We start from the raw sequence: 25,619 nt of genomic DNA on the forward strand, positions 1-25,619 counted from the left end.
TAAGGAATACTCAATAAATTTTTGTTCATTCAATAATGAATAAAGTAATGAAAACTGGGTTTTTTTTGGTTGTGGGTTGATATTTTTTAGGGAGATGTGAGAAAAACATTAATAGAAAAAGCAAAATTGATACCATCAAAGTAAGTTTACAGGAATGTTTATACATGCTCTAAAAGCTTTCTTAATGAGAGGTAATTTTTCGAGGTCCTTGAAGAATGTGGACTCTAGGTACACAGAAATAGAAGATTGGGAGCGAAGCTTCTACTGAATTCTTAACTACTGGCTTAATAAGCCTTCATGTCTAAATAGTAACTCAAAAGTTTTTTTCTTTTAATCAAATATGTCCAAAGCTACTCCAGAAAAATATTTTTGAAGTTATTATTGGATGGTAGGAGTATGGGGTGGAGTTGGCCTTAGAAAAATGATAGCATTAATAAAAAAGGATTTAAAAAACACATGCTTGGCTCAAATCAGTACAGCGCCAGAAGCAGGACTGATCAAGGAGCAAGAAAACAAGATGAATGATGTGAAACTTGCTGTCCTGGGTGGTGAAGGAACAGGCAAGTCTGGTGAGTTGTGCTTTTCGATGGCAAAAAGAATGAGAAACATATTTATGTGATTTATATCTATATATATATATATATATCATGATATATATAGATATAATCCATATAACCACATATATTACTCATTAGGCATTTGCACCTTTTACAAGCAAGTAATACAATTAACTGTATCTATAGAATGTATAGACAGCTTGAGGAAAATAACAGGGTCATTTGTCATTTGTTATACTGCTGTTGCAAATATATAAGAATAACAGGAAATCTCAGCACCACCCTCCCGTGTACTTCTCACTTCAGCACACCTGTCCGCACACCCTCTAACCGGTAAACTGTGGCCTTGCAAGGATTCTTTCACCCTGAGATTAAGGGTGGGAAGAAATGTGCAGGAGACCTGTGGGTTATTTTTCAATGTTGCTTTTTACCGAGGTGAAAAAATTTGGAGGGGCATGCCTTTGTAGATGCCTGGGAGCCGAGAGACACTGCTCTGACTTTAGAAACCTTGTTTTTGTTTCATTTTACTTTATTTTTGGTCACTTTATGATGGTGGTGAGGATGCCAGCAAGTGAGAGCAACTGAAGCCTAAACCACCGTCACTGACCAGCCCAGGAGCTGCAGTAACATAAACCGACACTAGAGGTCCTTTCTCAGTTTTCTCAATTTGCAAATCCTTAGATCCTTCGACAACAGCAAATGCTTGATACTATACTCTTCACTATTAGCATGTAGCACCTTAGAGACAGATTTAACTTGATAAAGAAAATAAAGAGATATTTTGGTTCTTGCTTTTCAAATCGGTGAGAAATCTATTTCTCTTACAGAAAGTAAGCCTTATGTGTTTGCATCATGCATTAACTACATGAATGGTCAGCATCTAAGCTCACTTTCTATTCTCCTAATCTTTATGTTCATGCAGTGGAAATCTTGGTATTATTTAGACCAGAACTTAGTAAGGCTTTAAGATCTTCATTAATGCTTGGTAATTTTTGAGCTGAAAGATAAAACATTACATGTACATAACTAAATTATCTGTATCCTAACAAAAGATCCTAAATCCAGCTTGTTTATTTGCAGCCCTTACAGTAAGGTTTCTTACCAAGCGATTCATTGGAGAATATGCTTCTAATTTTGGTAAGTCACCACTATAGACTATTTTCACCTTAAAATTTCAACATCGTAAGTAAAAGAAGATCAGGGAAGCATTTTGATAGACTCTTCCATTTCTGCACTTTAAAGAAACTTATTTATTCACAGATTCTGGTTAGAAATGCCAAAATATGTACTTGAATTGAACATTCATTTTGATAAATTTCATTCACTTTCATGTTAAATGTGATGGATAATAAAATCAGTTGGTTTCAGTCCAGAATTAGAAAAACATTAAAACAGACACCCCCCCTTAAAATATGATAGAGAATATGAATTTTTTGTAAACTATGAATAACAATTTTAAATTAAATGTCTGTTGAAAGATGAGAAATTATAAAGGCACAAGTAACTACAAAATAAAGCTTATTTTAATTGTGAAGAATAGCAGGAAAATTACACCTTGCTTAAAAATCATACCCTAACTATCTAGGTTGCTTATATAAGTTTCACAGAAGTTCTAAAACAGATGCCAGGGTGCCTTAATACACTCTGAGAATCATTTCAGTAACTCTACTACAAATTTCTCTTATTTTGATCAGAATTGACATATGGGAAATACTACAGTGGAGAATTAGTAAAAGGTAGGGAATATTGTCATATTTTCTAGTATATTTTTGGTCCAAAAATTAATCAGTATAATGGTACTAATATCTAATTGGAGGCATTGGGTAAAAGGATTTTGATTTTTTAAACAAGAACAACAGATTTGTAAGAAATATGAGGATTGAGAGAAAAGGAAGTATTTTTCTCTTCAATAATACTTTCAAGTAAAAGGAACTTATGATTGCAAGTATATTTTTGTATGAGAAACCAAAAAAGAACCTTTAGCATCATTCATGAAATAGCATTTTAGATTATTAATTTTAGAAAAAATTTCTAAAATTAATGTTCTAAAAATAATTTAAAGAAGGTATTTTAAAGTATTGTATTACATTGCTTCCAACATGTATCCAGCATACTATTCTGTCCATATGACATTGTGAACATTTTAGGGTAAATATTTGCAAACTGATTTAAAAAAAGAAAAAGAAAGATACATAGAAAGAGAAACTCCCATTGTTTAATAATTTCTCAGGTCAACAACCTTAGTCAAAAAGGTATAACACAAGCTAGGAGTTAGGAATGAGAAAATGCTCCAGAACTGCAAAACAATCCATAAATAAAACAACACCCAAAAACCAACAGTAGCAACAATAAAATCTACCTTAACCTTTCATATGAGATCATTATACAAACTAATGAAATGTACAAATTTCCGGCCGTTACATCTCTATTAAAAGTGTAAGACCTAGAGACATTTTGAAAAAGAGCAAAGTCACCACGGTATAAAGCTAAACTAGCAAAAAAAAAAAAAAAAAAATGGCTCCATCTTGTAAATGAAGGCTAGAAGGGCAAATAATAAATTCTAAAAAGTTGAGTTGGTGAGTCCTAATGGCCATTTTTGAGTTTTGAGAGTGGATATTTGTAAATGTCTAGAAGGAAATTTATGGTTCTCAGTGAGTAGTAAACCCATGAAGTTTAGAAGGAACTGTCTGCAAACAAACTTTAATAAAGCCATAAAAATTTTCATTAAATGTAACCTAGAAAGATTTAAAAATTCATCCCTAGCCCCCTGAAATTAGCTCCCCAAATATTTCCTACTATAAGTAGCACAGTATTTGCCAGCACAGGTCATGATATTTTGTCTGTGTGCATTTTGAAGAGAAGTAGGTCTCTTATTAAAACACCAGAGCACCAGTTACATAAATGAAGCCCTTCATTCATTCAACAAATATTTATTGGGCAACTGCCATATCCCAGATACTCTTCTAGGTAGACAGGCTACAGCGGTGGACAATAAAAGCAAATATTCAAGATGTATATTGTGGAAAGTAGGGTCATTCAATCTGAAAAATTAAGTATAAATTACATCATATGATGATAAGTGCTATTAAGAAAGAGAAAACAGCAGTGGGGAGTGGTGCTGATATGGTATGTGGTCGTTAAAATGGGGTGTTCTGGGCAGACCTTGCTGAGCAGGTGACCTTTGAACAGACATGAAGGAAGTGGAAACTGAACCATGAAAGTATCTGAAGGATTACATTCCAGACACTAGAAACAATTACCAAAGTTCTGCAGCAGGATATTTCTGAAAAAGTTGAGGAATCGAGTGGAGGATGGTGTAGCTAAAGTGAAAAGAATGTAAGAGGTAATCACCAGAGAGATCTGTTGAGATCATGGTAGTAAAGGGACTAGACAGTGAGGCGCATTGTCGGGCACTGTTAAAGCTTTGGTTTATCCAAGTGAGATGAGGAGCCGTCGGGGTGATTTGGCCAGACAAGTAGCATGATCGGCTACCAGCTTCATTTTGGTCCTGTGTTGAGAATAGACTAGATGCAAGAAGGGAGTTGAGGGTGGGATAACGTGGAGAGATGAGTCAGGAGGTTTTGTAACAATCTAACAAAAATAATGATGGCTTGGACCAGAGTGTTAGCAAGGGAGATGACGAGAGGCAAACGAACTCAAAATATCCTTTGGAGATAGAGTAAAAAGGAATTTTTAATAGACTAAATATAAGAGGTAAGTGAAATAATCAATCAAAGACGACCTTAAGCTTTTAACCTGAGAAACTAGAATTACAGATACTTCATTTAATGAAATGCAACACTGTAGAAGATGCGGTCTTTGCAGGGAGATCTGGGATTCAGTTTTAAGCAAGTCAAGTTTGAGATGTCTGTCGTGCATCTGGACGGCGATGTCTGATGGCAGTAGTCATTTGCTGGATTTCAGGGATGAGGTCTGCTCTCTAGGTATAGATTGGGTTCATCAGCAAAACTTGTTATGTAAAGACTCTGACTGGATGAGATCAGTAAGAGAGTGTATCAATAGAGAGGAGATCCGTAAACTGGATCCATGTTTGGAGTGTGGAAGATATAATGGGATAAATAAAAAAGACTAATGTAGAGCAACAGGGGATAAAGAAAAAAACCAGCGGAATATGTTGCCTTGAAAGGAAACATTTTAAGGATGCAGGAGTGATCAGCTACATTAATGCTATTGACGTGACAAGTAAAATCAAAACAGGACTCGACCATCGAGTCTAAAATCATAACCTTGATGAGAACAATTATTTTAAATAACTGGAGCTAAAGCTTGACTGGAAAAATTTGGAAACATGGGAGGAGAGAATTGGATACAGAGGGTGTAGATACTTACCAAACAGCCAGCAGAGACATAGGGCAATAGGTGAAAGAAACTGAAGGATTCAAAGGATTTTTATATTAGGAGAAATTCAGCTGTTAGTAATGGTAAAGAAGAAAAGTTTATGATGTAAGAGAGGTCGAATTGGTGGAGCAATGTCTTTCAATAGGTTGGGGGATGTGGTAACTACTTTATAATAAATGTATTGGATAGAAACACAGATGATTCATCCATAGTTATAGGGTGGAAGATAAGTATATAAGCCCCAAATCATGTAGTTGAAAAGACATGGTGGTGAAGTTCATTTGTAAGAAATATATACTAGCAAATAAAACAAATAATATGTTTTTTGACAACTAAAAACAAAGAAGAGCCATTGTACTATTCCACTAAAATATGACCAGTTGAGTATAGAAGACTGACTCAAATGAGTCCATTTTTTAAAATTCTGAAATGAATATATGCATATTTTGCAGAATCCATCTATAATAAGCATTTGTATTTGGAAGGGAAGCAACTGAATCTAGAAATATATGACCCTTGTTCTCAAGTAAGTAAAACAAAATACTCTTTTATTTTATTTTTTAATCATTATGTCAAGAACATTGGATAAGAGTAAGTATAAAATTGCTGGTCTTAAAACTGAAGTATCTTCTCATAATTATTAAAATTTTAAGATTATTTTTAGTATTATGAATTCCATTATCTAGATTCTTTGTAAAGTTGTGACAAAAATGATGATAAATATCTTTAAAATAGCAACATTAGGCTGCATTCATAATATACTTCTATGAGGTCGCACTGTACCTGTCAGTAGTTCATAGTTTAATGGCTTATGAACTGATTTTATATTTTCACTGAGTTGCATTTCTAACTAACCACTATTAATAAAGCATTAGTAAGATAGATTTTTGAATACAAACTTTGTCCATTCAAATACAAAAACGTTAAAACAGGATCATATAAGTAAGAGAAGGAATAACTAGCCATTCAAGATTTCAGAATGACTCTGAGGGACAATTATTTTAGGTATGCAAAGTATCCCTTACATCTTTTCAGCTAAACTTTATCAGTGTTGTTTGTTTACTGATTTAAATCTAGTACCAAAATATTTGATTTACTAATACAGATAGAAAATATTTTCTCTTTTCAAAACAAATGTATGCATATTAATTCAAAAGGCCATTATTATAAGCTTACCAATTTTTCAGAAAAATTAGAGATCTTTTCGTAGTGGAAAGTTGTAAAATGATATTAGATATAACTTGATTATTCTTATTTTTTAAATTTTAATTTCAATTCAAGAAAGAGTGTGATAAGAAAGAAACAAAGAAACTATATTTTAGAAAATATCAGTATTTAGGTTATTAAAGTCTTTCAAGTGAAATGGGTCTCCATTTGTTATCTAACATGTAAAATCCAGGTGTCAGATCCCACACTTTCATTGTGCTTGTTTTATTTCCCCCCACAGAAAGCAAAATGCTCCCTCGCCAGTGAGCTGCACTGGGCAGATGGGTTTGTTATTGTGTATGACATCAGCGACAGGTCTTCCTTTGCTTCAGCAAAAGCACTGATCTACAGAATTCGGGAGCCACCAACTAGTCATTGTAAAAGGTAAGATATTTTTCAGTCCTCTCCCTGTTCTTCTTTAGTACATCATCGTATAGCTGTAAGCATCATTAGCAAGAGCTTAATACAGCCTTCCAATTACAATATTTAACAGCCCTGAACAATTCACCTTCCATTCCACAGGAGTTCCACATGTAGTAAAAGGAATAAGATGAGAATACTTTATATCCTGGCTGACATAAACAGTTACTTGCTCTGAGTAAATGGCTATTTTACAAGACAGGTCCTATTGTTAACATGACACTCACTTGCAAAATAATGGCTCTCTGTACACAAGGCAGTTCACTTTCCAACCTTTCCATTTCATTCCCACAAAAATGTTAAGGATACTAAATAAATCCAAATTTATTACATTTGGCATCCAATTCCTACTCATTGACTTGTTCTATTTATCAAAGCAAAATAGACCGAATAATCAAACCATTATAAATTCTAAGTATAAGAATACATCTTTCTCCATTTCACCTCCTAAAATAAAGACCTGATCAACAATTCCCTGTTGTTAATTGTATTGACTCAAATAACTATGAAGGAAGACATAGCAGCGCCTTAATCATTCTTGCATTAATATGTATGTTTAAGTATATGAATTCCCCATTTTTATTTTCCTTAGTTTTTTGTTTTAGCCTTTCCCATTTAAAATACTTTTGTTTGTTCCACATACTAATGTAAGGGATTTTTGGTGCTCTTAACCAGATTTGCCCTTAGAGCCTAAAATAACATTCTTATCTGGGGAGCAAAAAGCAAAAGATTTGTATATGTGCTTTTTGTAGATCTATTTTAAATGCACACTGTCAAGAAGCTATGGGATAATAGTTGATAAAGAGTATTTCCCTGGAGTAAGTGGATGTAAATTCTTCTTTATATCTGATTATCTGATTATCCTTTGCTAAACCACTTTAGTCTCTAGACCTCATTTTTTTGATTATCTGATTTTCATGTCTCTGAGGGAAACATGGTAGGACGAAAGGCTATGATTTTACTAAGGTAACTCACTGATCTAATTTCCTATAATAGTACTGATTTTTTTAAACTCCATTGTTTCAAGCATTAAATGCTTTATATTTAAGCACCAGGACTTGTGTAAAGGACAGTAATACCATTCTTTTGATATTCCTTCAAATCAGAAGAATGACTCAGCAATACTCAAAAACATAAAAATTTTAAAAAAACCTATATTTGATGTTTTTCAGAAATCTTCCTAACCAAGTAAGCAATTTTTAGATTATTTCCAGTTCTCAATCTGTAGGTAGACTAGGAAAGCAAAACATGGCATTTTTTAATAAAATTACTTCTGATATTTGTGACTTACCCTTCAAAATATTTCACTTACCCTTATCCATTAATTATTTACAATAATTTTCTGAACCATGTAAAGAAGATATTATTAATACCCTCAAAAGTCCAACACATATGATGCTTTTTCCCTCCACATTCAAACAGTTATGTGAATGGAACCAACTTTAAGTAGAATCTGAGGACAATATCTCTTTATAGATTTGAAGGCTGCCTGACTTTACCCATTTCTTTCCCATAGTAGATAACTTGGTAGTCTGACTATATCCTTCAAATGAAACTGTATTAATAATATTTCACTGTGACCAAGGAGAATATATTGATATTTGCAGAAGATACCATCTTAACAAGGAAACATATTTCTTAAATAAACAGGAAAATGGTACAAGGTCATGAGATTGTAGCATTTTCTCTAGAGTATGTGGCAGTGTATATTAACAAGCAGCAAACAGCAGTGAGTATTGAATGTTTTTCCTTATGAACATTACATCTAAATTGTTCAATTACAGGAAGTATTTTCTAAAGAGGCATTAGCTAGTCCTTTTCATTCAATTAATAAAGAAATGAAAAATAATAGTAAGCATCTTTCATCCTGGCACAGTGCTAGGTATTATTATATACATCATTTTATTATATACAATCTCTATGAGAATTCTTTGGGATTAGGACTCCTACCATTCTTTATATATAAGGAAATTGAAAGTGGGAAAAGTTATAATCTTACCTCATTAGAAAACAGAGCCATAATTCAATAAGTTTGCATTTCTTCAAATCCTATGCTTTAAGAGCCTTGTTGTTTCTGTGCCATATACTACATTCTACCTAGAATAATTTTTGTAAGTAAATGGGGATATGTGTCACAGACACACATGTGTGATCATTAATGACAAACATACATACACAATACTTCTTTTTTTCAGCCTATAATTTTTTTTTATATAAACCTACTTAGTAAAAGTGAAGACTTGTTAAAATAATCTTGCCAAAGAATTGCGCATCTGTATTTCAGAGCTGTGGAATCAGCTGTACTTTTGGTCGGTAACAAGCAAGATCTCTGTCATGTGCGAGAGGTTGGCTGGGAAGAAGGGCAAAAGCTGGCACTGGATAACCGCTGCCAGTTCTGTGAACTGTCTGCGGCAGAGCAGTCTCTGGAGGTGGAAATGATGTTTATCAGAATTATCAAGGACATCCTGACAAACTTCAAACTCAAAGAAAAGAGAAGATCCAGTGGATCGAAATCAATGGCCAAACTGATCAATAACGTATTTGGAAAGAGACGGAAATCTGTGTAGTGGACAGGTCATCCTAGGAGATTTTTTATATCAGAGTTTCAACATTGAGATGATAATTAAACTTACCCTTTGTATGAAATTTAAAAAATCTCTTAGAGATGTGAAGTGACTGAACATGAACCACAGATGTTTTTAAACACGTAGTTTGCCTTTTTTGAGTTTTGTATGTTTTACACTCTGCTTCACACTTAACCTTTTCTTTATTATGCAAAATGTCACTTAATATAACTAGGGGTGGGCTCATGTAGTTAATATTCATATAGTAAGTAAATTACAGGGCTTGATATATCAATTCGTGGAAATTCATGGTCTAGTCAATAGAAATGCATGGCTAATTTTTAAAGTGTCCTTACAATAATCCAGTGAGTTACTTGATATTACTTATATCATGATATTTATTACTTATATTACTTAATCAAATTTTTCTTATAACTTAGGCCTGAAGAATGTTAAATTCCTTGTCCATACATTCATAGTTTGTTGTTGATTTAATGATGAAAGAGTCTGCCTTACCTTATATGCTATATTAACAGGGGTAACATTACCGAGAAAATAACTTACACAGTTAAGATCCTTTTCATATCAAAAGATTAGTGTTTTTTAGTTCTATAGAAATCCATACATCATAGGGAAACAAAAAAGTAAAAATTGGTTGTTAAACTTATCCTTGAAGATCTTATTGCCCTGAAATAAATATTGTAGTAGATGCAAATGTTTGGGGCCTTCTCTGTTTACTTTGAGCGCAATTTCCTTCAGAAAACCTGGACTTCAGAACCACTGCTGCCGTCATCACTACCTCCTTGTATGTACTTCAGGTTGTGATCCTAGACCCAACCTCAGACAAATCACTGATAATTAAGGTTGGGTCTCAGCAAAGTTGCACTGCGAGCACAAGCAATCCTACAACACATCCTGGGTTAACATGTATTGCAAGAACCTGGGGGTCAGGGTGGAAGATCTTGAGTACAGGATGGGAGACTGGAGTCAGGGAGGGTGACAACAATTAGGCTGAATGGGAGGGAATTCACTGATGTGGTGTTATCACAGTGAGTCATGACTTGGCATTTTAGCAGTGACACCTAGAACTCCTCCGTATCATTTTGCTATTCCTTGGAAGTCTGACCTTGATGATATACAGAGTAAAAGTAGTGGAAATAATAGAACATTGTGTGATAAAATGCAAAAGACGTCAGAACATTCATAGAGATTGGGGAGTTAGAATCAGTATGAAGGCTGGCCCCAAGAATCCACCATCTGACTGCTGGGACAATTTGGAAGCGCTTTCTTTACTAAGGAAGTGAGCGATGCACTGGCGAAGGGACACAGAGAACTTTGAGAAACTTAGTAGTGACCATGCTGTATGGTCAGAGTAGTCAGTAGGGATGCTGTCATTAAACCTGCTTCTCAGCATCACTGCAAAGATGAAGCCTGGAGCATCAGGAGCCTGGATGCCGCCGTTGAACCTGACAAACGCGGGGTGCTGGGTCCGGGGCACAGGGTCCGTTTCTCATACTGATTGGTTGGATGCTCAGAAGTGATGTGCACAGTCAGCTATACTGAGGCAAAATCCACACTGAGCGCATGCACTGCTTCCATGCCTGCCACCCTGGCCACTTTATCATGGGTCTGTTTCATAAGCACAAAGGTGGCCAAGCAAAGAGGCAGGTTTGCTGTCTGCAGGACAGGTCACCTTGTCTGTCTGGTTGTAAAGTGACTTTCTTTGGTGGATGCTCTCAGATGGGCATTAACGTGATGCACAAAGACCTAATTTACGTCCTCTCTAAAAGATCCATTTACACCCTTTTTCTCCAGTCCTCCTTGTTACTGATCTTCCAGTCTTACCTCTTACAGGCCTCTGAACAATTGACCGAACCCTTGCTCACAGCCTAGAAATCTGTACCACGGCCATCTTTCCTAATATACAAGGTAAGCAACAAAGTGTACCTCATGAAGCTCTCACGAGTGAGATAATTTCCTTCTGCTAATGAACTTCGTGGTAACTTCCGTGTAGTGAGGCACAATCTGCTTTTGTTTGAAACTAATTCATAAAGCATAAGTGAGGAGAGCTTCTTATCACGTAGGAACATTTGGATTAGATTGCTGTGTAAATGGGAAATGAACGTTCATTGAGTAATGTTATTCAGTGATACACTTTTTCAGTCAACTATTTGTAGGATTTTGTTAATCTTTCACAGTCTCAATACTGACTATATATGTGTGTGTATGTGTATATACATATGTAACAGCTTAACCATTATACTTTTTTTGTTTTATTTTATTTTGATCTTATATTTCTTTTGAATAATCTCAGTTTTAGAGATTTGGTCTTCATTTTTTATGAGTATTTTTCCATTTAAAGAAAGCTTCTTTTGGGGTAATTTTTCATTAAAAACAGCATATGTACCCATTTTTTTATATATAAGATCTCTACTATCAAATGGTATGAAATTTCTTTAATAGCTTAATTTATACATATGTATCTGTGATGAGCCAGAGTTCAAAATGTTTCTAAAAGATAGTACTTGTATTTCTAAATATGTTTAAATTCTATTTATTATACCTTTATTTTTTTATCTAGTTGACCTGATAATGACACATCTTGTCATAAGAAGTCAGTGGAGCATAGTAAAAAAAACAAGGTTTTTCACACACACACACACACACACACACACACACACACACACACACACACACGCTGTGTGTTAATTTAACTTAACTGTGCTAATTGTTTTACAATGTATATGTATATCAAGCCATCTAAGTATGTTACAATTTTATTTGTCAATTTTACCTCAGTAAAGCTGGAAACACACTGTTAAATGTTAAAAAGAATTTACAGTTTAAAAATAGTTCCTGTGAAGCAGCTTTAGAAATGAACAGTTGATTTTTCAGAGTTAATTTTAGAAGTACTGGATTGTTTTACCCTTTTATGATGTAACAGTTTTAAAACATGTTCACACATTTTTGACAGTTCTCCTCTCAAAAAAGATTGACTCTAATTCCCTTCCCCTTATTTATGAATCATCATCTTTGATGACTCTCTTTAACAAATAGAATGAGGTGGAAATAATGGGTAGGAGTGATGAGAACAGGTTGAGAAAGGGACTAAAATTCCATATGTTCCTCCTGGGACTTTGCTTCAGGAACTATGAGTCAACATATGTGAATCTGGCCATCCTGGAGGCACCAGGCTGGGTATACCATGTGTGGCAGGTGACTACCGAACCACCAAATACATGAGTAAACCTTTAAGTGATTCCAGCCTCTAGTCTTGGACTAGTCCAGCTGATGCCAAGTGGAGCAGAGATGAGTTATGCTCACAGAATCTTACCCCAGTGGCAGATTTGTGAGCATAATAAATATTGGTGTTGTTTTGAGGTTGTTAACACACTATGCTCTGAGTTGGTTACCTGGGTATACGTTTTCAAAATAGATAACTCACTAAAAGTCAGCAATTTCACCAATGCAAAAAGGTTGGTTTTCTTTTTAGGGAAAAACGGTGAAAAAAAGATTCTTCCAACCAGTTTGAAAATAGTCCAGAACATGAATTTGTCCCAACATCAGTTTTCCTGTGAACATAATTCACATCAGAAGCAACTTGCAAAAATCTAAAAACAATAAATTGCAGTTTTCCAAAGTGAGAAAACTGCATCTTCTTACAGAGAAACAAATGTATCAACATTAGGCCACAGAACGTTATAGGGTGAGGATCGCAAGTGTGTCTATAAATCTTGGAAATAGTTAAACTGTATCACTAGGCTGGGAATTGCCGATGCTGCTTCTGGTAAAAAGATGCTGTCATTCACTGTAGATGAGCTTCAGTGATATAACACATAATGAGGGCAACAGCTGAGGAAGGGAATGCCAATGGGGAGGGGCTTTTAAAATGGTTTTGATTTAATACAAGGCATGCACTATTAATAAAGAGGTTGAATGATACCTGTATGTTTTATAGGTTTATAAATTGGCTGTAGTAAAATATTTTACATCTTAGATCAGTAGGTATTGTTTCAGCTTATTATGGGAGATATCTATCTAGAGTTGACTGAATTGTATTAATCTGAACCTAGTTTAATGATGCCTTAACATTTTTATGGGGGAATTTAATGTTTGCAATATCCATGTTCCTTATTTGAAAGCGTGACTTATAGGTTTCTCATCTTCCCTAAATTATGAAATCCTTCAGCTAATAAAGGAAAATGATTATAGTTTGCAAAAAAGGCAAAGTCATTTAATAATCCATATAACTGTCTATTGTAGGACTTTGCATAATAATTATAATTTAGCTATTAGGGATTCTAAAGGCAGTTATCAGTCATACTCTACAATTCTGGGAGAATCAAGCAAAGCCCGAATTATTTAAAATATTTTAAATTCCCAAAGAAAAAAAGAAACACTATAAATTGCAAATATACTCTATATTGACAGCATATTATTTCAAAGTACAGAAGGTCATCATAATTTTTAAATGTATAAACCACCAAACAGATTATTTTTCTTTCTTTTGAATAGAGGTATAGTTTAAGTTTATTTTTAATAATGGAAATATAAGTTCTTCTAAGGAGGGAATTAGCAGACTATAAAGTGCCAACGGCCAACATTTTAGTAATCCTAGAAACTAAGACATGAAGTATTAATAAAAAAACAGAAAATTAAATAATAAGGGATGGAATTACTTGCCAGCATATGGAAGTCTGGCCTTGAGTTACCTCTGCAGTTTTCAGACCATTTTATATGCCCAAAGATGAGTATTTAGTAACTGTACATGGAAACATTTCAAAACACATAGACTGATATTTTCCCAGATACAAATTTAAATTCAAGGTATGAAACTGTTTGCATTTGCAAAATTGGGGGATATTTCTACACATAAACATATCTGGGGTGGTTAACATTCTTGGGTTGATTTGGAGGTAGAATCATTCATTCAAACAACAATTATTTTTTTAAAATGGTAGACTTTTATCAGAAGATTTTGAGGCGTTAAGCAAGAGAAGTCTATATTTTTGTTTTTCTCTTCAGTAGGAGAGGTTTTGAGCAAAACCTTCCCAGTTTGAATTTATGGAATTTGATCATTCTAAATTATTACTTATTTTAATAACATCTTTTTGAAGCTTTTATTTATAGACTAACATATGTGTTTGTATGTATATATAGATATACTATAGCTAAATATATGTATATATACATATATAAAACATGTCTATGTGTTTTACATATATGTGTACATCTATATACACTATATATGTTTTTGTAATACATATATATAGCTGAGAATAGTCCGTTTCGTCAGAAGAATATGAAATATCAAGTGAATTAAAGTCAGAGAAAGAATGGGAATGGTAAAGAGGATTAGCATACATGAGAAGCATTCCATTGAAATTTACAAAATTGAAGAATGATTCCAGAATGGATCCTGTTGGAAGAGAAAGAAAACGGTGCAATTATAATATGGGGAATAAAGTGTCATTAACAATTCATTTGGAGTTGAAAAATGAGTAGTCTCTCAGTAATTGAGAATTGTAGCTACAATAAGTGGGCATGAGACAGAAACGGGATTGTGAGAACAGTTCGCAGGTGAGGAATGAGCCACTATGAGATAATGTCCCCACTGTTCTAGGCAAACAGTAGAATCTGGAGAAGAATTAATGAACATCAAAATATTAGAAAATTAAACCTAAAAGAAAACTTTACAAATAGAGAATTTTGTTCCAAATGGAAAAAAAAATGTGAAAACCTTTGAAAATAGAAATGACATCCACTAGAGCCTAGATAAAAAGGGTTCAAATGGCGACTTGTGAAATTTAGTTGAGAACAGTCCTGAAAGTGAGGACTATTGGGTAGTGAAATGGAACGAGATGATCATTGATCCTTTTTTCTGGCAACTGCAGGAGTGTATGTGGAGATGAGGACATTTGCTAGAAAATATTACAAGGTCCTTTCAAAATTATTTGGGTATCTTATTCTCTAGCCATGAATAACATGTAACCAAGAAAGCATTCAAAATGCCAAACTGACATTTTGGAAAATATATTTTCTCTTACTATGTTTTTCATTTTGAAAAATAAATGTTAGTTTGTAATATTCATTATACTAAAAAGTTAGGAATAGAGCAGCAAATGCTTATATTGCTCTTTTTTTCTTCGAGGAGCATGTAGTGCTCTAGTACAGGACACTCACAAAATATTGTTCATGAAAAAATGATTAAAATAAACAGAACTTAGATTAATGATGTTCTTTTATTGTATATCTTCAAGTTGAATTCCTTCTTTAAGGAGAATATTAAACAACATAGCTTTAATGATTTTATTTTAGCAGAACCACCAGTAGGTGGTATCTTAACTCACTTGAATATTGGACACGTGCTGGTGTATGTTGTTTAATCATGAGGACTTCATCGGAATATTGACTAGTGAGGAGAACTGAATCTTCTGTCACAATTTTCTATTAAAAGTCTATGTTTTACTTTGAAAAATGACAGTTTATAATAGCACTGATATTTCATATAACAGAAATGATGTAACAAAAATTCAGTGATTAACTGAGCTGAGGATTGAAATGAGAGATAAAAATCATAGTGTAAGTTTGTGTTACCTCAGGGACGGAAAATGCAGTTTGCCTAGTGATACACAGGTAGCTATTATGTATTGTCCTTTTTTTAAGGCCTGGCTTGCACACAAGCTTTATATAACCAGAAAATTGGCCCTCTTTTCCTTCCCATTGCTCCATGAGAATGACTTTCTGAAACAGCCACATCCTTTATCTCCTATCACTCAGGACCCACTACCAACATCTCCTACCTTTTTTAAAACACTCACAGCTAGAGGAATAAGACGTACACTGCTTGCCAAAGTACTTCTTAACCTACGTAGTGCTTATGGATAAAGGCAAACATAGATGAAGTAGAGATTTGGCCGTTGGAAATGTTGGAACAGGGCTTCAAAGAACTGTGGTTTAGTATTATTCATGTATAGCATTTGTTAAGACAAAACAAAAAATAATAATTTGTGTCTTGTTATTCATTGCATATCTTTTCTTCCCCATAATGAGTGGTGGTTTGGGAACCACCTCCCACCTCATAAAACATAGTCAAGTGAAATTATAATGCATAAAAATTATGCTGAGATGGACACAACAAGCAGGCCATCAGGATAAGATTTGAGAGGGTGACACTGTCCCTTTCCAAAAATAAGGAGTGAGAGAGGATGATGAAGATAAGGATAAAATAGGTACATTGTATGTTGGCAGATGAGACCATAAAACATCTTTCCTTTTATAGGAATCAAGAAACATGAAACAGATAAATCCCTCTTCCATACATATGTATTAATAATAATGGATCTTTAAAAATATTCCATAAGACAAGCACATGCAATAATATTCTGAAGGGGAAAGTGTATATCTGAAAAAATTTTTTAAATGAAAATAAAATAGAGAATCTGGCACAGACTTTAAAATCTGCATTTTAAGCAATGAAGAGTTGAATTGATATTACTGAAAGTCACTTATGTGACATTGCTGTAAAATGAGACTTTTAAGTACACTGAGACAAATAAATGAATAAATTTAAAAAATCATAATATAAATAAACATTATAGGTACATATTATAGGTATAATAATATTCCTGGAATACAAACTCAGAAGTCCTCGGTAGAAGCAATGATCTCTATCTTGGTAGTGCAAGGAGATAGAATTCTATATCTCAACTATGTTTCAATGTGTTTCAGGGAAAAAAAAAACTCAAAAAATCAAAACATATTCTGGTCTCCCAGAACAAAAAGCAGGTAAAAATCAATTGAAAAAATTTATCATGGCTTAAATTTCTTTGCAACATATGATAAGAAGTTAGTGAAGGTGAAGATATGTAAAAAGTCTAAATCATTTTGAGGGAAACTTTTGCAGAATTTTAGTTATTAAGACAGATGGATTTTGAAAAGGCAAAAGAAAGATATTTGCAGATATGTGAATGCTATGAGAAATATACTGTTATTATATTACCAAGGTTTCAATTCCAGTTGAGGACAGTCAAAATTAAGAATTTAGGAATGAGAAGATTATAATATATAAAAAAATTGTTAAGTCTAATATATGCAAAGAATGATATATGTGCTTTTATTTTTAATTAGTGAGCCTAAACTGACATGCCTAGAAATCTAAAAAAACAGACTATTTGAAGTAGACTTTGTTATGGCCAAGAAAAATTTAAACAATATTAGTGTCTAACAATATGGCTAAAATAATTATGGTATATGGACTATATAATCACTTATTGAGTACATGCTAGGTCAGTAGCATGATTTAAATGTATTTATAATAAATATATAAAAGTGCCCTATAAAGAAAAGATATCATTTTACGTAGCTTAGATGGTTATGTCATTTATATACCATAACGTGGATAAAAAAGATTAAGCTAGGTCAGAGGCCAGTCATTACTTGAGCTGGGATTCATAAATACAGCTGGCTCTAAATTGCTCTCTCCACTACATCATACTCCCTCCACACAAATCCCACACACTTGAAGTCATACATTTAGGATCACTTAAAAATCATTAACAACCCAGACATTTCAAATAATTTCTACAAGTGCTTTTTAATTTTATAGGGAGATGCCTATATTTTGATAAAAAATAAACCAAAATACAAAAAATAGGTATGATTTCATTTATATATGAATATACCTAGAAAACTATTTGCAAAAGAATATGCCAGATGATTATAGCCCTTGGATGATTTTTCTTTCTGTATTTACCAAATATTCTGTAAATGAACATTAATTACTTTTGTAATAAAAGGACAATTAAAGATTATTTCATATTTAGAAATATTAAAGAGTTTATTGGGCTGATTTGCACAAATATTTATATGGATCATAAAAATCTCTGCACAGTTTATCATTAAAATTTTACAGATCTTAATTTCTACATCTAAATCAAATCCCAAATCTTATTAATCACACTTATTAATTTTTTATTTTAAAAATAGATTTCCTCTTTCCAATTTCCTCTCTGTAAGAGCATGTGTTATAATTTGGAGTGAAAAGAACGTAAAGCTTTTTATTTTGATTAAGATGATTTACATGCAATAAAATGCACATATTTAAAGTACACAGTTCAGTGAATTTTAACAAATGCATTACCTGTGTAACAGCCCTCAACTCATGATATGCAACATTTCCATTATTCTGGAAATCTCTCTTATGCTCCTATCCAACCAATCAGGAAATCAGTTTGCCGTTTTTTTATAAACATAAATGTAACTTAATAAACAGTGGAAAGAACATGCAATCTCTTAGCAAGGAATACACCCAGATCACATTGCTTCAAGCCTGCAAGAAAGTGGAGTACTTATGATTCTTATTTTCTACCCCAGAGTCTTACTACGGTGCCTGGAACATAGTTGGAGCCCATAACATACTTACTGAATAAGATATTTAAATGCATATTACATACAGACACTGTGCTATTAATCTTTAACAGTTTTGTTATAATATTCTTTAATCATGGAAATTCATGACATTAATAAGTAGAAAGTGTTTAAAAAGAATATAGAAGTATAAAGAACAGAAATGCTGATGGTTCTCTTGCATCTCAGATTATCACTCCTAGAGTACTCAGTATTACTGGTTTGGTGCGTTTCTTTTATTCTTATCTTTGCTCTTACAAACATAAAACATGTATATTCTTTAAGGAAAAAACAAATAAACAATGTTTACTGGTGATCTATAATGGGCCAGACTTTGTTCTGCCCTGGGGAGACAGAGCAGCAAAGAAAACATATAAAACAGCACGCCTTCATAAAGCTTACATTTTAGTGGGAAGAGACAATGAGAAACAAAACAGGTAAACTGTACAGGATGTTAGATAATGATGAGGGCATGAGGGCTACAGAGAAACAGCAATCAGTCCAGACAGGCACGTCAGAGGGGCAGAAGAGGGGTGGCGATTTTAGATGGAAGCTAGTGATGGACTTCTTGAGATCTTTTGAGCAAAGGCCTGAAGGAGGTCAGGAGTGAAACATTCAAGAAAAACAAAAAGCGATTTTTTTTTCCCGATTGCAAAGCCAAGTGGGGGTGGCGGGCAGGTGGGCAGTGGGGCTGGAGGGGCACGTGCCACAGCCCTCGGGGATGAGCACGGATGCACGCTCTCCTCTGCACGGTCGCCGGGAGGCCAGGCCGCCGCCCTGGGCCAGGGACTTGACGACCACCTCGCCGAGCCCACCTCCAGCTCAGCAGACAGCTGGGGCACCATCCGCACCACCTTCTCGTTCTCCGTGACCAGGTTCCAGAGCTCGCGCTGCCTTGGTGGCAGTTCTTCACCCCGTGGAGGGTCTCCAGGTGGCTCTGCGGGAGGTGCCGTTACACTTCCCCACCGCCCAGTCACCTGGCGCACATGCAGCTGCTGCCCTGCCTCGAAGGTTTCCGCACACTCCTGGCAGAAGTGGGCTGGGCCTCCTGGCGGCGGCTGGCAGGCCTCTCAGCAGGGCCCTTCCGGTGAGGCGCTGCTGGCCGCGTTCGCGCTCAGAGCCTCTCCCCGCCGCGTGGCTGTGCTCGTCCCGGCTGTCTGGCGTGTGGGTGCACCACAGAGCTGGCGCTGGAAGGGCTTTTTGCTTCCAGCTGCTGAGACCAGCCTTGCATTTGTAGACAGCATGGAGTTAACGTTGACAACGCCAGCGGATTAAAACAGTGGGAGGAGGGCATTGAGGAAAGATGGGCTCTGCACCTTCTCTTGTCCGAAGCTCTTCTGGCCAGAAGGAATGCAGAACTTCACATACTGCCAAACCTAAAGGGACCCATGGCTGTCCAAATGTTTGTCCAAATCTGGACAAATTGCTGCCTGCAACCAAGTAGACTTTTGCCTGGTGCAGAGCCTCAGCAACCATGATGTAGAGCTAAACGGAGCTTACAATCATTTAGCCACCTGAAACTCCTGTAAGCCCCTTTGGAGTTCTCCTTTTTGCTTTTACAAGCCTTAAGCACTTTCCCTTCCTGAGAACACAGTTGGGTTTCCTTCCAAATACAGTCTTCCTGTTTTTTTGTTTTGTTTTGTTTTTTGGTCAACAGCCTTTGGGTAAAGTTGTAGCTGCAGCACTACAGACATAAGGCTTCTCTCCGTGCTTGGCCTTGATATGCATCTGCAGGCCATTTGGCTGGAGTCAGGTCCCCACACCCTTCTTGCACCAACAGCTTGTCCCACAGGGCTTAAAAGCCTGGTACAGCTCCAGTTCCCTTTGGGACATGGGGCCCTTGGCATAGGTCTGGGGCATTTAATCCAGCTTGATCATGTGCCTCTGCAATTCCTTCTTAAGGAGCTTCTGGGAGTAGGAAGAGTCTCATAGGGCATCTCCCTCTCGTGGGATACCATGTGCTCCCACCGTCCTCTGCTCTCCTGGCACTCTGAGCACTTGAGCAGCTGTTCCCAGCAGTTCACGCAGTTTGGGGCTTCATGTTCCAAGAGGTTCTCCTGAAATGACTTTCCAAATTTGGGACACTGGAAGGGTTTCTCCTGCATGTGTCTTCTGAACTTTTTAGGTAATTCTTGCTGAAGAACTTTGGAAGAAAAAGGAGGGTCAGAGTGTCATTGTATCTGCTGTTTCTTAAGAGCCATCGTGGTGTATTTTAGGCTGACATATTCTGATTTCCTTTAAATGGATATATATCTTCCAGGATTATAGGGGCAAGGGTGCCTATTTTTGTGATACAGAGAATAATCAGGGAATAACACCTAGAAAGAAGTATTTTAAGTCTAGCAAAAATTCCTTGAGGTACATCAGAACTCACCTGGAAGTCAGGATCAGATAGCAGTCAGGGGAAGTTCATGGCATAATATGTTGTATACAATGCTTGGCCTCCACAGTTGTGGAAAATATAAAGAAATTCACAAGGTGCACAGGAGACCTGTTTTGAGTTAACAAATACATTTAATATGCGATTTCTGGCACAGAAGCTTGTATTTTACAGTTGTATGATAAATATGTCCCTATGCAAATTCCTAATCCTTTACTCAATTTTAGGGTGAAAGGTATGTGTATATGCACCTGGAATTATGAAGACAGACTGAGTGAATACACTTCACAAAGGCAGGTGTAACCTAACTCACACAAGGGGGAGAAACCACCTTAGCAATCTGCACTGGCAGACTGTTTCTAGACTTTTTAATCCTTTTCTCTCTTCTTTTTTTGGTTTTGTTTTAAACTATTGAAATTGCTTGTGTTTTTATTTGTGGACATCTAATATAAAAGTCATTATCTCACATTGCTCCTTGAAACACAATTATAAAAGCATTTCCTGTACTGTCATTCAGTTTACTACATTTTAGTAATAGTTTGTTACTTGTACTATAGGAAGTTAATAGGCCTCATGAACTGTACCTAGAATACAAGTTGTTCTCGTAGCATATTCCAACCTCTAAATGCCTTTCATGTCAGCATGAGAGATACCATCAGGCGTTTGAAAGCTCTGGCCTATTTATAAAGATACCATCAAAACCTGCTGGATGTAGCTGACTTATGAATCAATTATCTGAACTACACCAAGTGATGTATCGTTTCTGAATTTGAGAATCATACATTTGAAGCTGAACTACAAACAGATAAACTATTCAAGAGCTTATCATGATTCTTATCTTCATGTTTATATCTGTAAATGGGAGGATAAAAAAGCAAAATCTCACTGATTTTCTTGGAAAGGGTTTAAAAAGAATAAATCACACGCATACAAATCCTCTGTCTTGCTAACACAAACACATGCACATGTGCACACGTGTGCATGCACACACACACATACACACACACACGGCTATTAAATTATTTATGACCTAAGGGAAAATGAATCATGAATTTTACTTTATAGAAAGTAAAATTTAAATAAAATCAAGATTATGGATTACTATTGCTATAAAGGGGAAAAATAACAAGTAAAATTAATTTGCTTAAGTTTTATGACATAAACAGCTGAATGTTTCAGGAAACAGAAATGACACTGTTGTTACAAAAGTTACAAAGCCGCTCACTGGATGTGGAGAGATTATGCTTATGCTTCATCCCAGATGTTGAAAATAAGCCAAACTTAAAAGAAATGCCCTTTTGCTTGTTTTATTTTGTTTTGTTTTAGGTGATACTTCACAAGATGTGTTCTACTTCAGGACATATTCTTAGTAAATATTAATTATATCAGTTTCATGTTTTGCCTGGTAGTGTTCAGATTTCATTGAAGTTTTTTTCACCCTAAACAAAATCTTGAGAAACTGATTGAGTAGGATAACAATGTATTAATATAGATTGAGCAATGTAGTAACTTCACTCAATGAATTATCTTTTCAGTGGGAAAACCTGTGTAAGAGACCAAATTAATATCAAAAGCTTTTCTACATAGACTTGTAGTACAAGAACATCTTACTGCTTCCTCAAAAAATAGTGACTTCTAAGATGAGTAAAAAACAAGAAGCAATTAGGCACAAAATGTTGAAAAAGGCATTTTAATAGAACATAAATCAAGGTTTCTGAAGTTATATTCCCAACATCAGAATATCCTGCGGGGGAGGGTTTTGTGCAGGGGGTGGAGTTCATTTAAAATGCACAGTCCTGAGCCCTCTCTAGAATTACTAAACTGCAGTCTATGGGTATATCCTAGAAATCAGTTTTAACATATTTTTTAGTAATTGTTAGGTGCACTCAAGCTTGAAAACCTTTTTGTTAAAGGGGGAGGCAAAAAAAAAGGCTGGCCTGTTAAGCAGGAGGCAGATCAAGAATGGGCTGGCATCATAAGGGGCTTGGGATTTATGCTAAATATGATAGGTAGCCACTGGGCGGGGGAGTGATGTGTGCACATTTGTGTTTTTAAACTGCTATTCTACCTGCAAGGTAAAGAATGGCATGAAGAATGGAATCAGGGAAACCATAGTCAGGAGGTGGCTGCTGCGATCCAGTCATGAGATGGTAGTGGCTGCAGTAATAATAATTAATAACAATGTTAAAAGTTATAGCTAACATCTACCGAATAATCACGTTCCAGGAAAAGTGTTTTATAAGCATTTTCTCACTTAAATTTTAAAACTATCCTATGAGATAGATAGGAACTATTATCTTTATACAATCAAAGCAGGAAACCTGCACTCAAACTAATTAAGTACTTTGTATAATTAGTATGTGGTAAGACATATGTGGGATTCTGACCCACAATCTCTCATGCAGCTGCCCATATTCTTAACTGCTAATTACTCTGCCTAAAAAATGAAGAGGGGATTAGGGAGCTACACAGAAGGTGGAGTTGATAGGATTGATGGTTGCCTGTATGGAAAAAGAGATAAGGAGAACCACACTGGTGCCTAGGATTTGATGTGGATTATAATGCTTTTCCCAGACATAAATGAAGGTAGAGACAAAAGGAGAAGAATGAGAACACATCCATTTTGGGATATTGAGTTTACGATATCTCTGCAGCATCCATGTAGGCACGTGCAGTAGGCAGATGAATATAATATTTCAGCTGACAAATATTTGTAAGTTCAGCTTACAACAAATATTTGGAGTTCAGCTAACAGATATTTGTAAGATTACAGTTTGAGGAATCAGATGTACATCCAAAGTCTTAAGAATGAATGATAATATCCAGAGGCTTGAATATAGTGTGAAGAAAAGAAGCCCTAGCACAGAAACCTTAAGACATTAACAGGCAGAGGAAGAAATGACAAAGAGGGTTACTACATAATTTATTTTCCAAACCAGGTCACTCTGAGAGTGAAAGGAGACACTCATAATAATTACAGTGAGGTGATGGGCATTAATGGGTCTGACCCAGGCTGGCCAGGACATAAGTCATTCTTTCTCTAAGGAGACTGAAAAATGAGAATTTGTAAAGTCAGGAAAACCAGCTGAGAGTGTTAACATTGAATCTAGGAGTGTCTAAAACATCATTATAATACTTATGTGTGCATAAACTTATTTACTTTCACTTAGTCCATAATTTTAGTCAGGACTCCACTCCTCACAATGAGTACAGACAGGTAGGAAGTGCCCAGTGCTCCTTCCCTAAGTGTCCTTTGCCTCCAAATTCATATGCCATGTAAGGATAATACTTCTACATTCATTTGTGTGGTCATTTCAGAGGAAATTTCATCTCTTTCTTTCTTCATATGTGAACAAATGAACACATGTTGATCCTTGAAAAATACTATACTATCTTCATTTTTAGAGAAGCACTATGGAATTATGATGATTAAACAGCTTCCAGAAATTCTCTCTTAAGTATTCATCTCTGGGAAGATTTGTACAGATGACTGATCTAATCTGTTGTTTATTTTTGTGAACATTTATTTCAGAAAGTGTCATTTTGATGGCCCTGATTTCAAATTGTGGATTTAGCCTTATTTCTGTTTGGTAACCTGGTATGAACCTGCCCTATTGTAAATTAATGGAGATTTAATATGCTCAGGATCAATAATGTCTTTCATCAGAAGAATAACCTCAGTGTCCAATAATGCAACTTAATTTCCTATTCTTCCATGAACATTTCCAGCATACTATAGCCAAATAGGCTCCTTTTCACTTTCTTATTCCCTGTAGTGTTAGTGGTTAATTCTTTCCTACATAGAACTTGGGCTATTGTATAACTGTCTCATAACACATAAAATATTTTTAGTCATCATGTTGTTTGTTTCCTACTGTGGATATAGTCAGGTTTTTAAAGATATATATGTAGGAAAACTAATATTTTCCACATGTATTTTTTTGTCCATAGTACTGTGAAGTCCATAATGGTACAGGATATTTACATCCATAATCCAATAACATAATAAATAAACATTAAAGAGAATGAAATTTCAAAATTATTCAAGTAGGAAATAGTACCTTCTGTAAAGTAGATACAAGAATTTTAACTTGGCCCTGATAACTTAGTCCTATGGGAGAAAAAGCCCATCTTAAAACAGTGCTGATACTAAAATTCCCCAGTGTTTTCTCTCCACTTGTTAATTGTTATTTTGGGGGATTTTTATAATGGATAGTACTGTATGGGTAAATAAGTTAATCTTAGTAAAGGGATAGATAAATTGACAATGTATTTACAGAAACATACTCCAATTATCAAAACACTTCACAATGTTACTGTAGCATATTCTGATTTGCTTTATGATGGCCTTAGAAATAATAAAAAATATAACAAAAGACACTCTAATAAGTTTATCTTTTCACAGGAGCTGATCAGAAAGTACTCTTTCTTACTCATTGTATGTATTAAAAACAAAAATGTGAAAGTCTACACCTGCAAAAAATATATAAAGATGAATAAGAATGAATAAAAATTTAAATATTTGATTTGTGGCATGAAACAAAAGAGATTTGTGACCTTCCAGAGCATATTTCTTTTAAGGTGATAAATGCAATGTCTTTAGTACTTAATGTTGTCCGATAAATGAAGTAAAATAAAAACAACAACTACATATATAATGAGCAATGACCACAAAGAAGAAAATATAAATAAAGCAATAAACAGATAAAAAATTATTAGAGTTCC

At 35.0% G+C, this 25,619-nt stretch overlaps 1 protein-coding gene across 3 annotated transcripts; it reads left to right on the forward strand.

Moving 5' to 3' along the window:
- The first annotated feature begins 451 nt into the window (after window positions 1-451).
- RERGL (RERG like) lies at window positions 452-9,815 on the forward strand. 3 transcript variants are annotated; one of them, XM_073222985.1, is made up of 6 exons: window positions 452-569; window positions 1,638-1,694; window positions 2,252-2,293; window positions 5,369-5,442; window positions 6,364-6,506; window positions 8,827-9,815. In XM_073222985.1, the coding sequence occupies exons 1-6, from the start codon at window positions 518-520 to the stop codon at window positions 9,107-9,109; spliced, it is 651 nt and encodes a 216-aa protein (XP_073079086.1). In that variant the 5' UTR covers window positions 452-517; the 3' UTR covers window positions 9,110-9,815. The 3 variants fall into 3 exon arrangements, with proteins under 3 accessions (XP_073079086.1, XP_017535106.2, XP_036878891.1); XM_017679617.3 differs by lacking the exon at window positions 2,252-2,293; XM_037022996.2 differs by lacking the exons at window positions 1,638-1,694; window positions 2,252-2,293 and having other exon boundaries at window positions 461-569.
- Window positions 9,816-25,619: the final 15,804 nt, after the last annotated feature.

Source organism: Manis javanica, chromosome 15, assembly GCF_040802235.1.
Source record: "Manis javanica isolate MJ-LG chromosome 15, MJ_LKY, whole genome shotgun sequence".
NCBI classification, from domain to species: domain Eukaryota; kingdom Metazoa; phylum Chordata; class Mammalia; order Pholidota; family Manidae; genus Manis; species Manis javanica.

Excerpts from the sequence above, each read along its gene's own strand:
- RERGL (XM_073222985.1), top strand. The coding sequence starts at position 518 with ATGAATGATGTGAAACTTGCTGTCCTGGGTGGTGAAGGAACAGGCAAG. Across the intron at positions 2,294-5,368 it reads CAGTGGAGAATTAGTAAAAG|AATCCATCTATAATAAGCAT; the intron begins GTAGGGAATATT and ends CATATTTTGCAG. Across the intron at positions 5,443-6,363 it reads TATATGACCCTTGTTCTCAA|AAAGCAAAATGCTCCCTCGC; the intron begins GTAAGTAAAACA and ends TTCCCCCCACAG.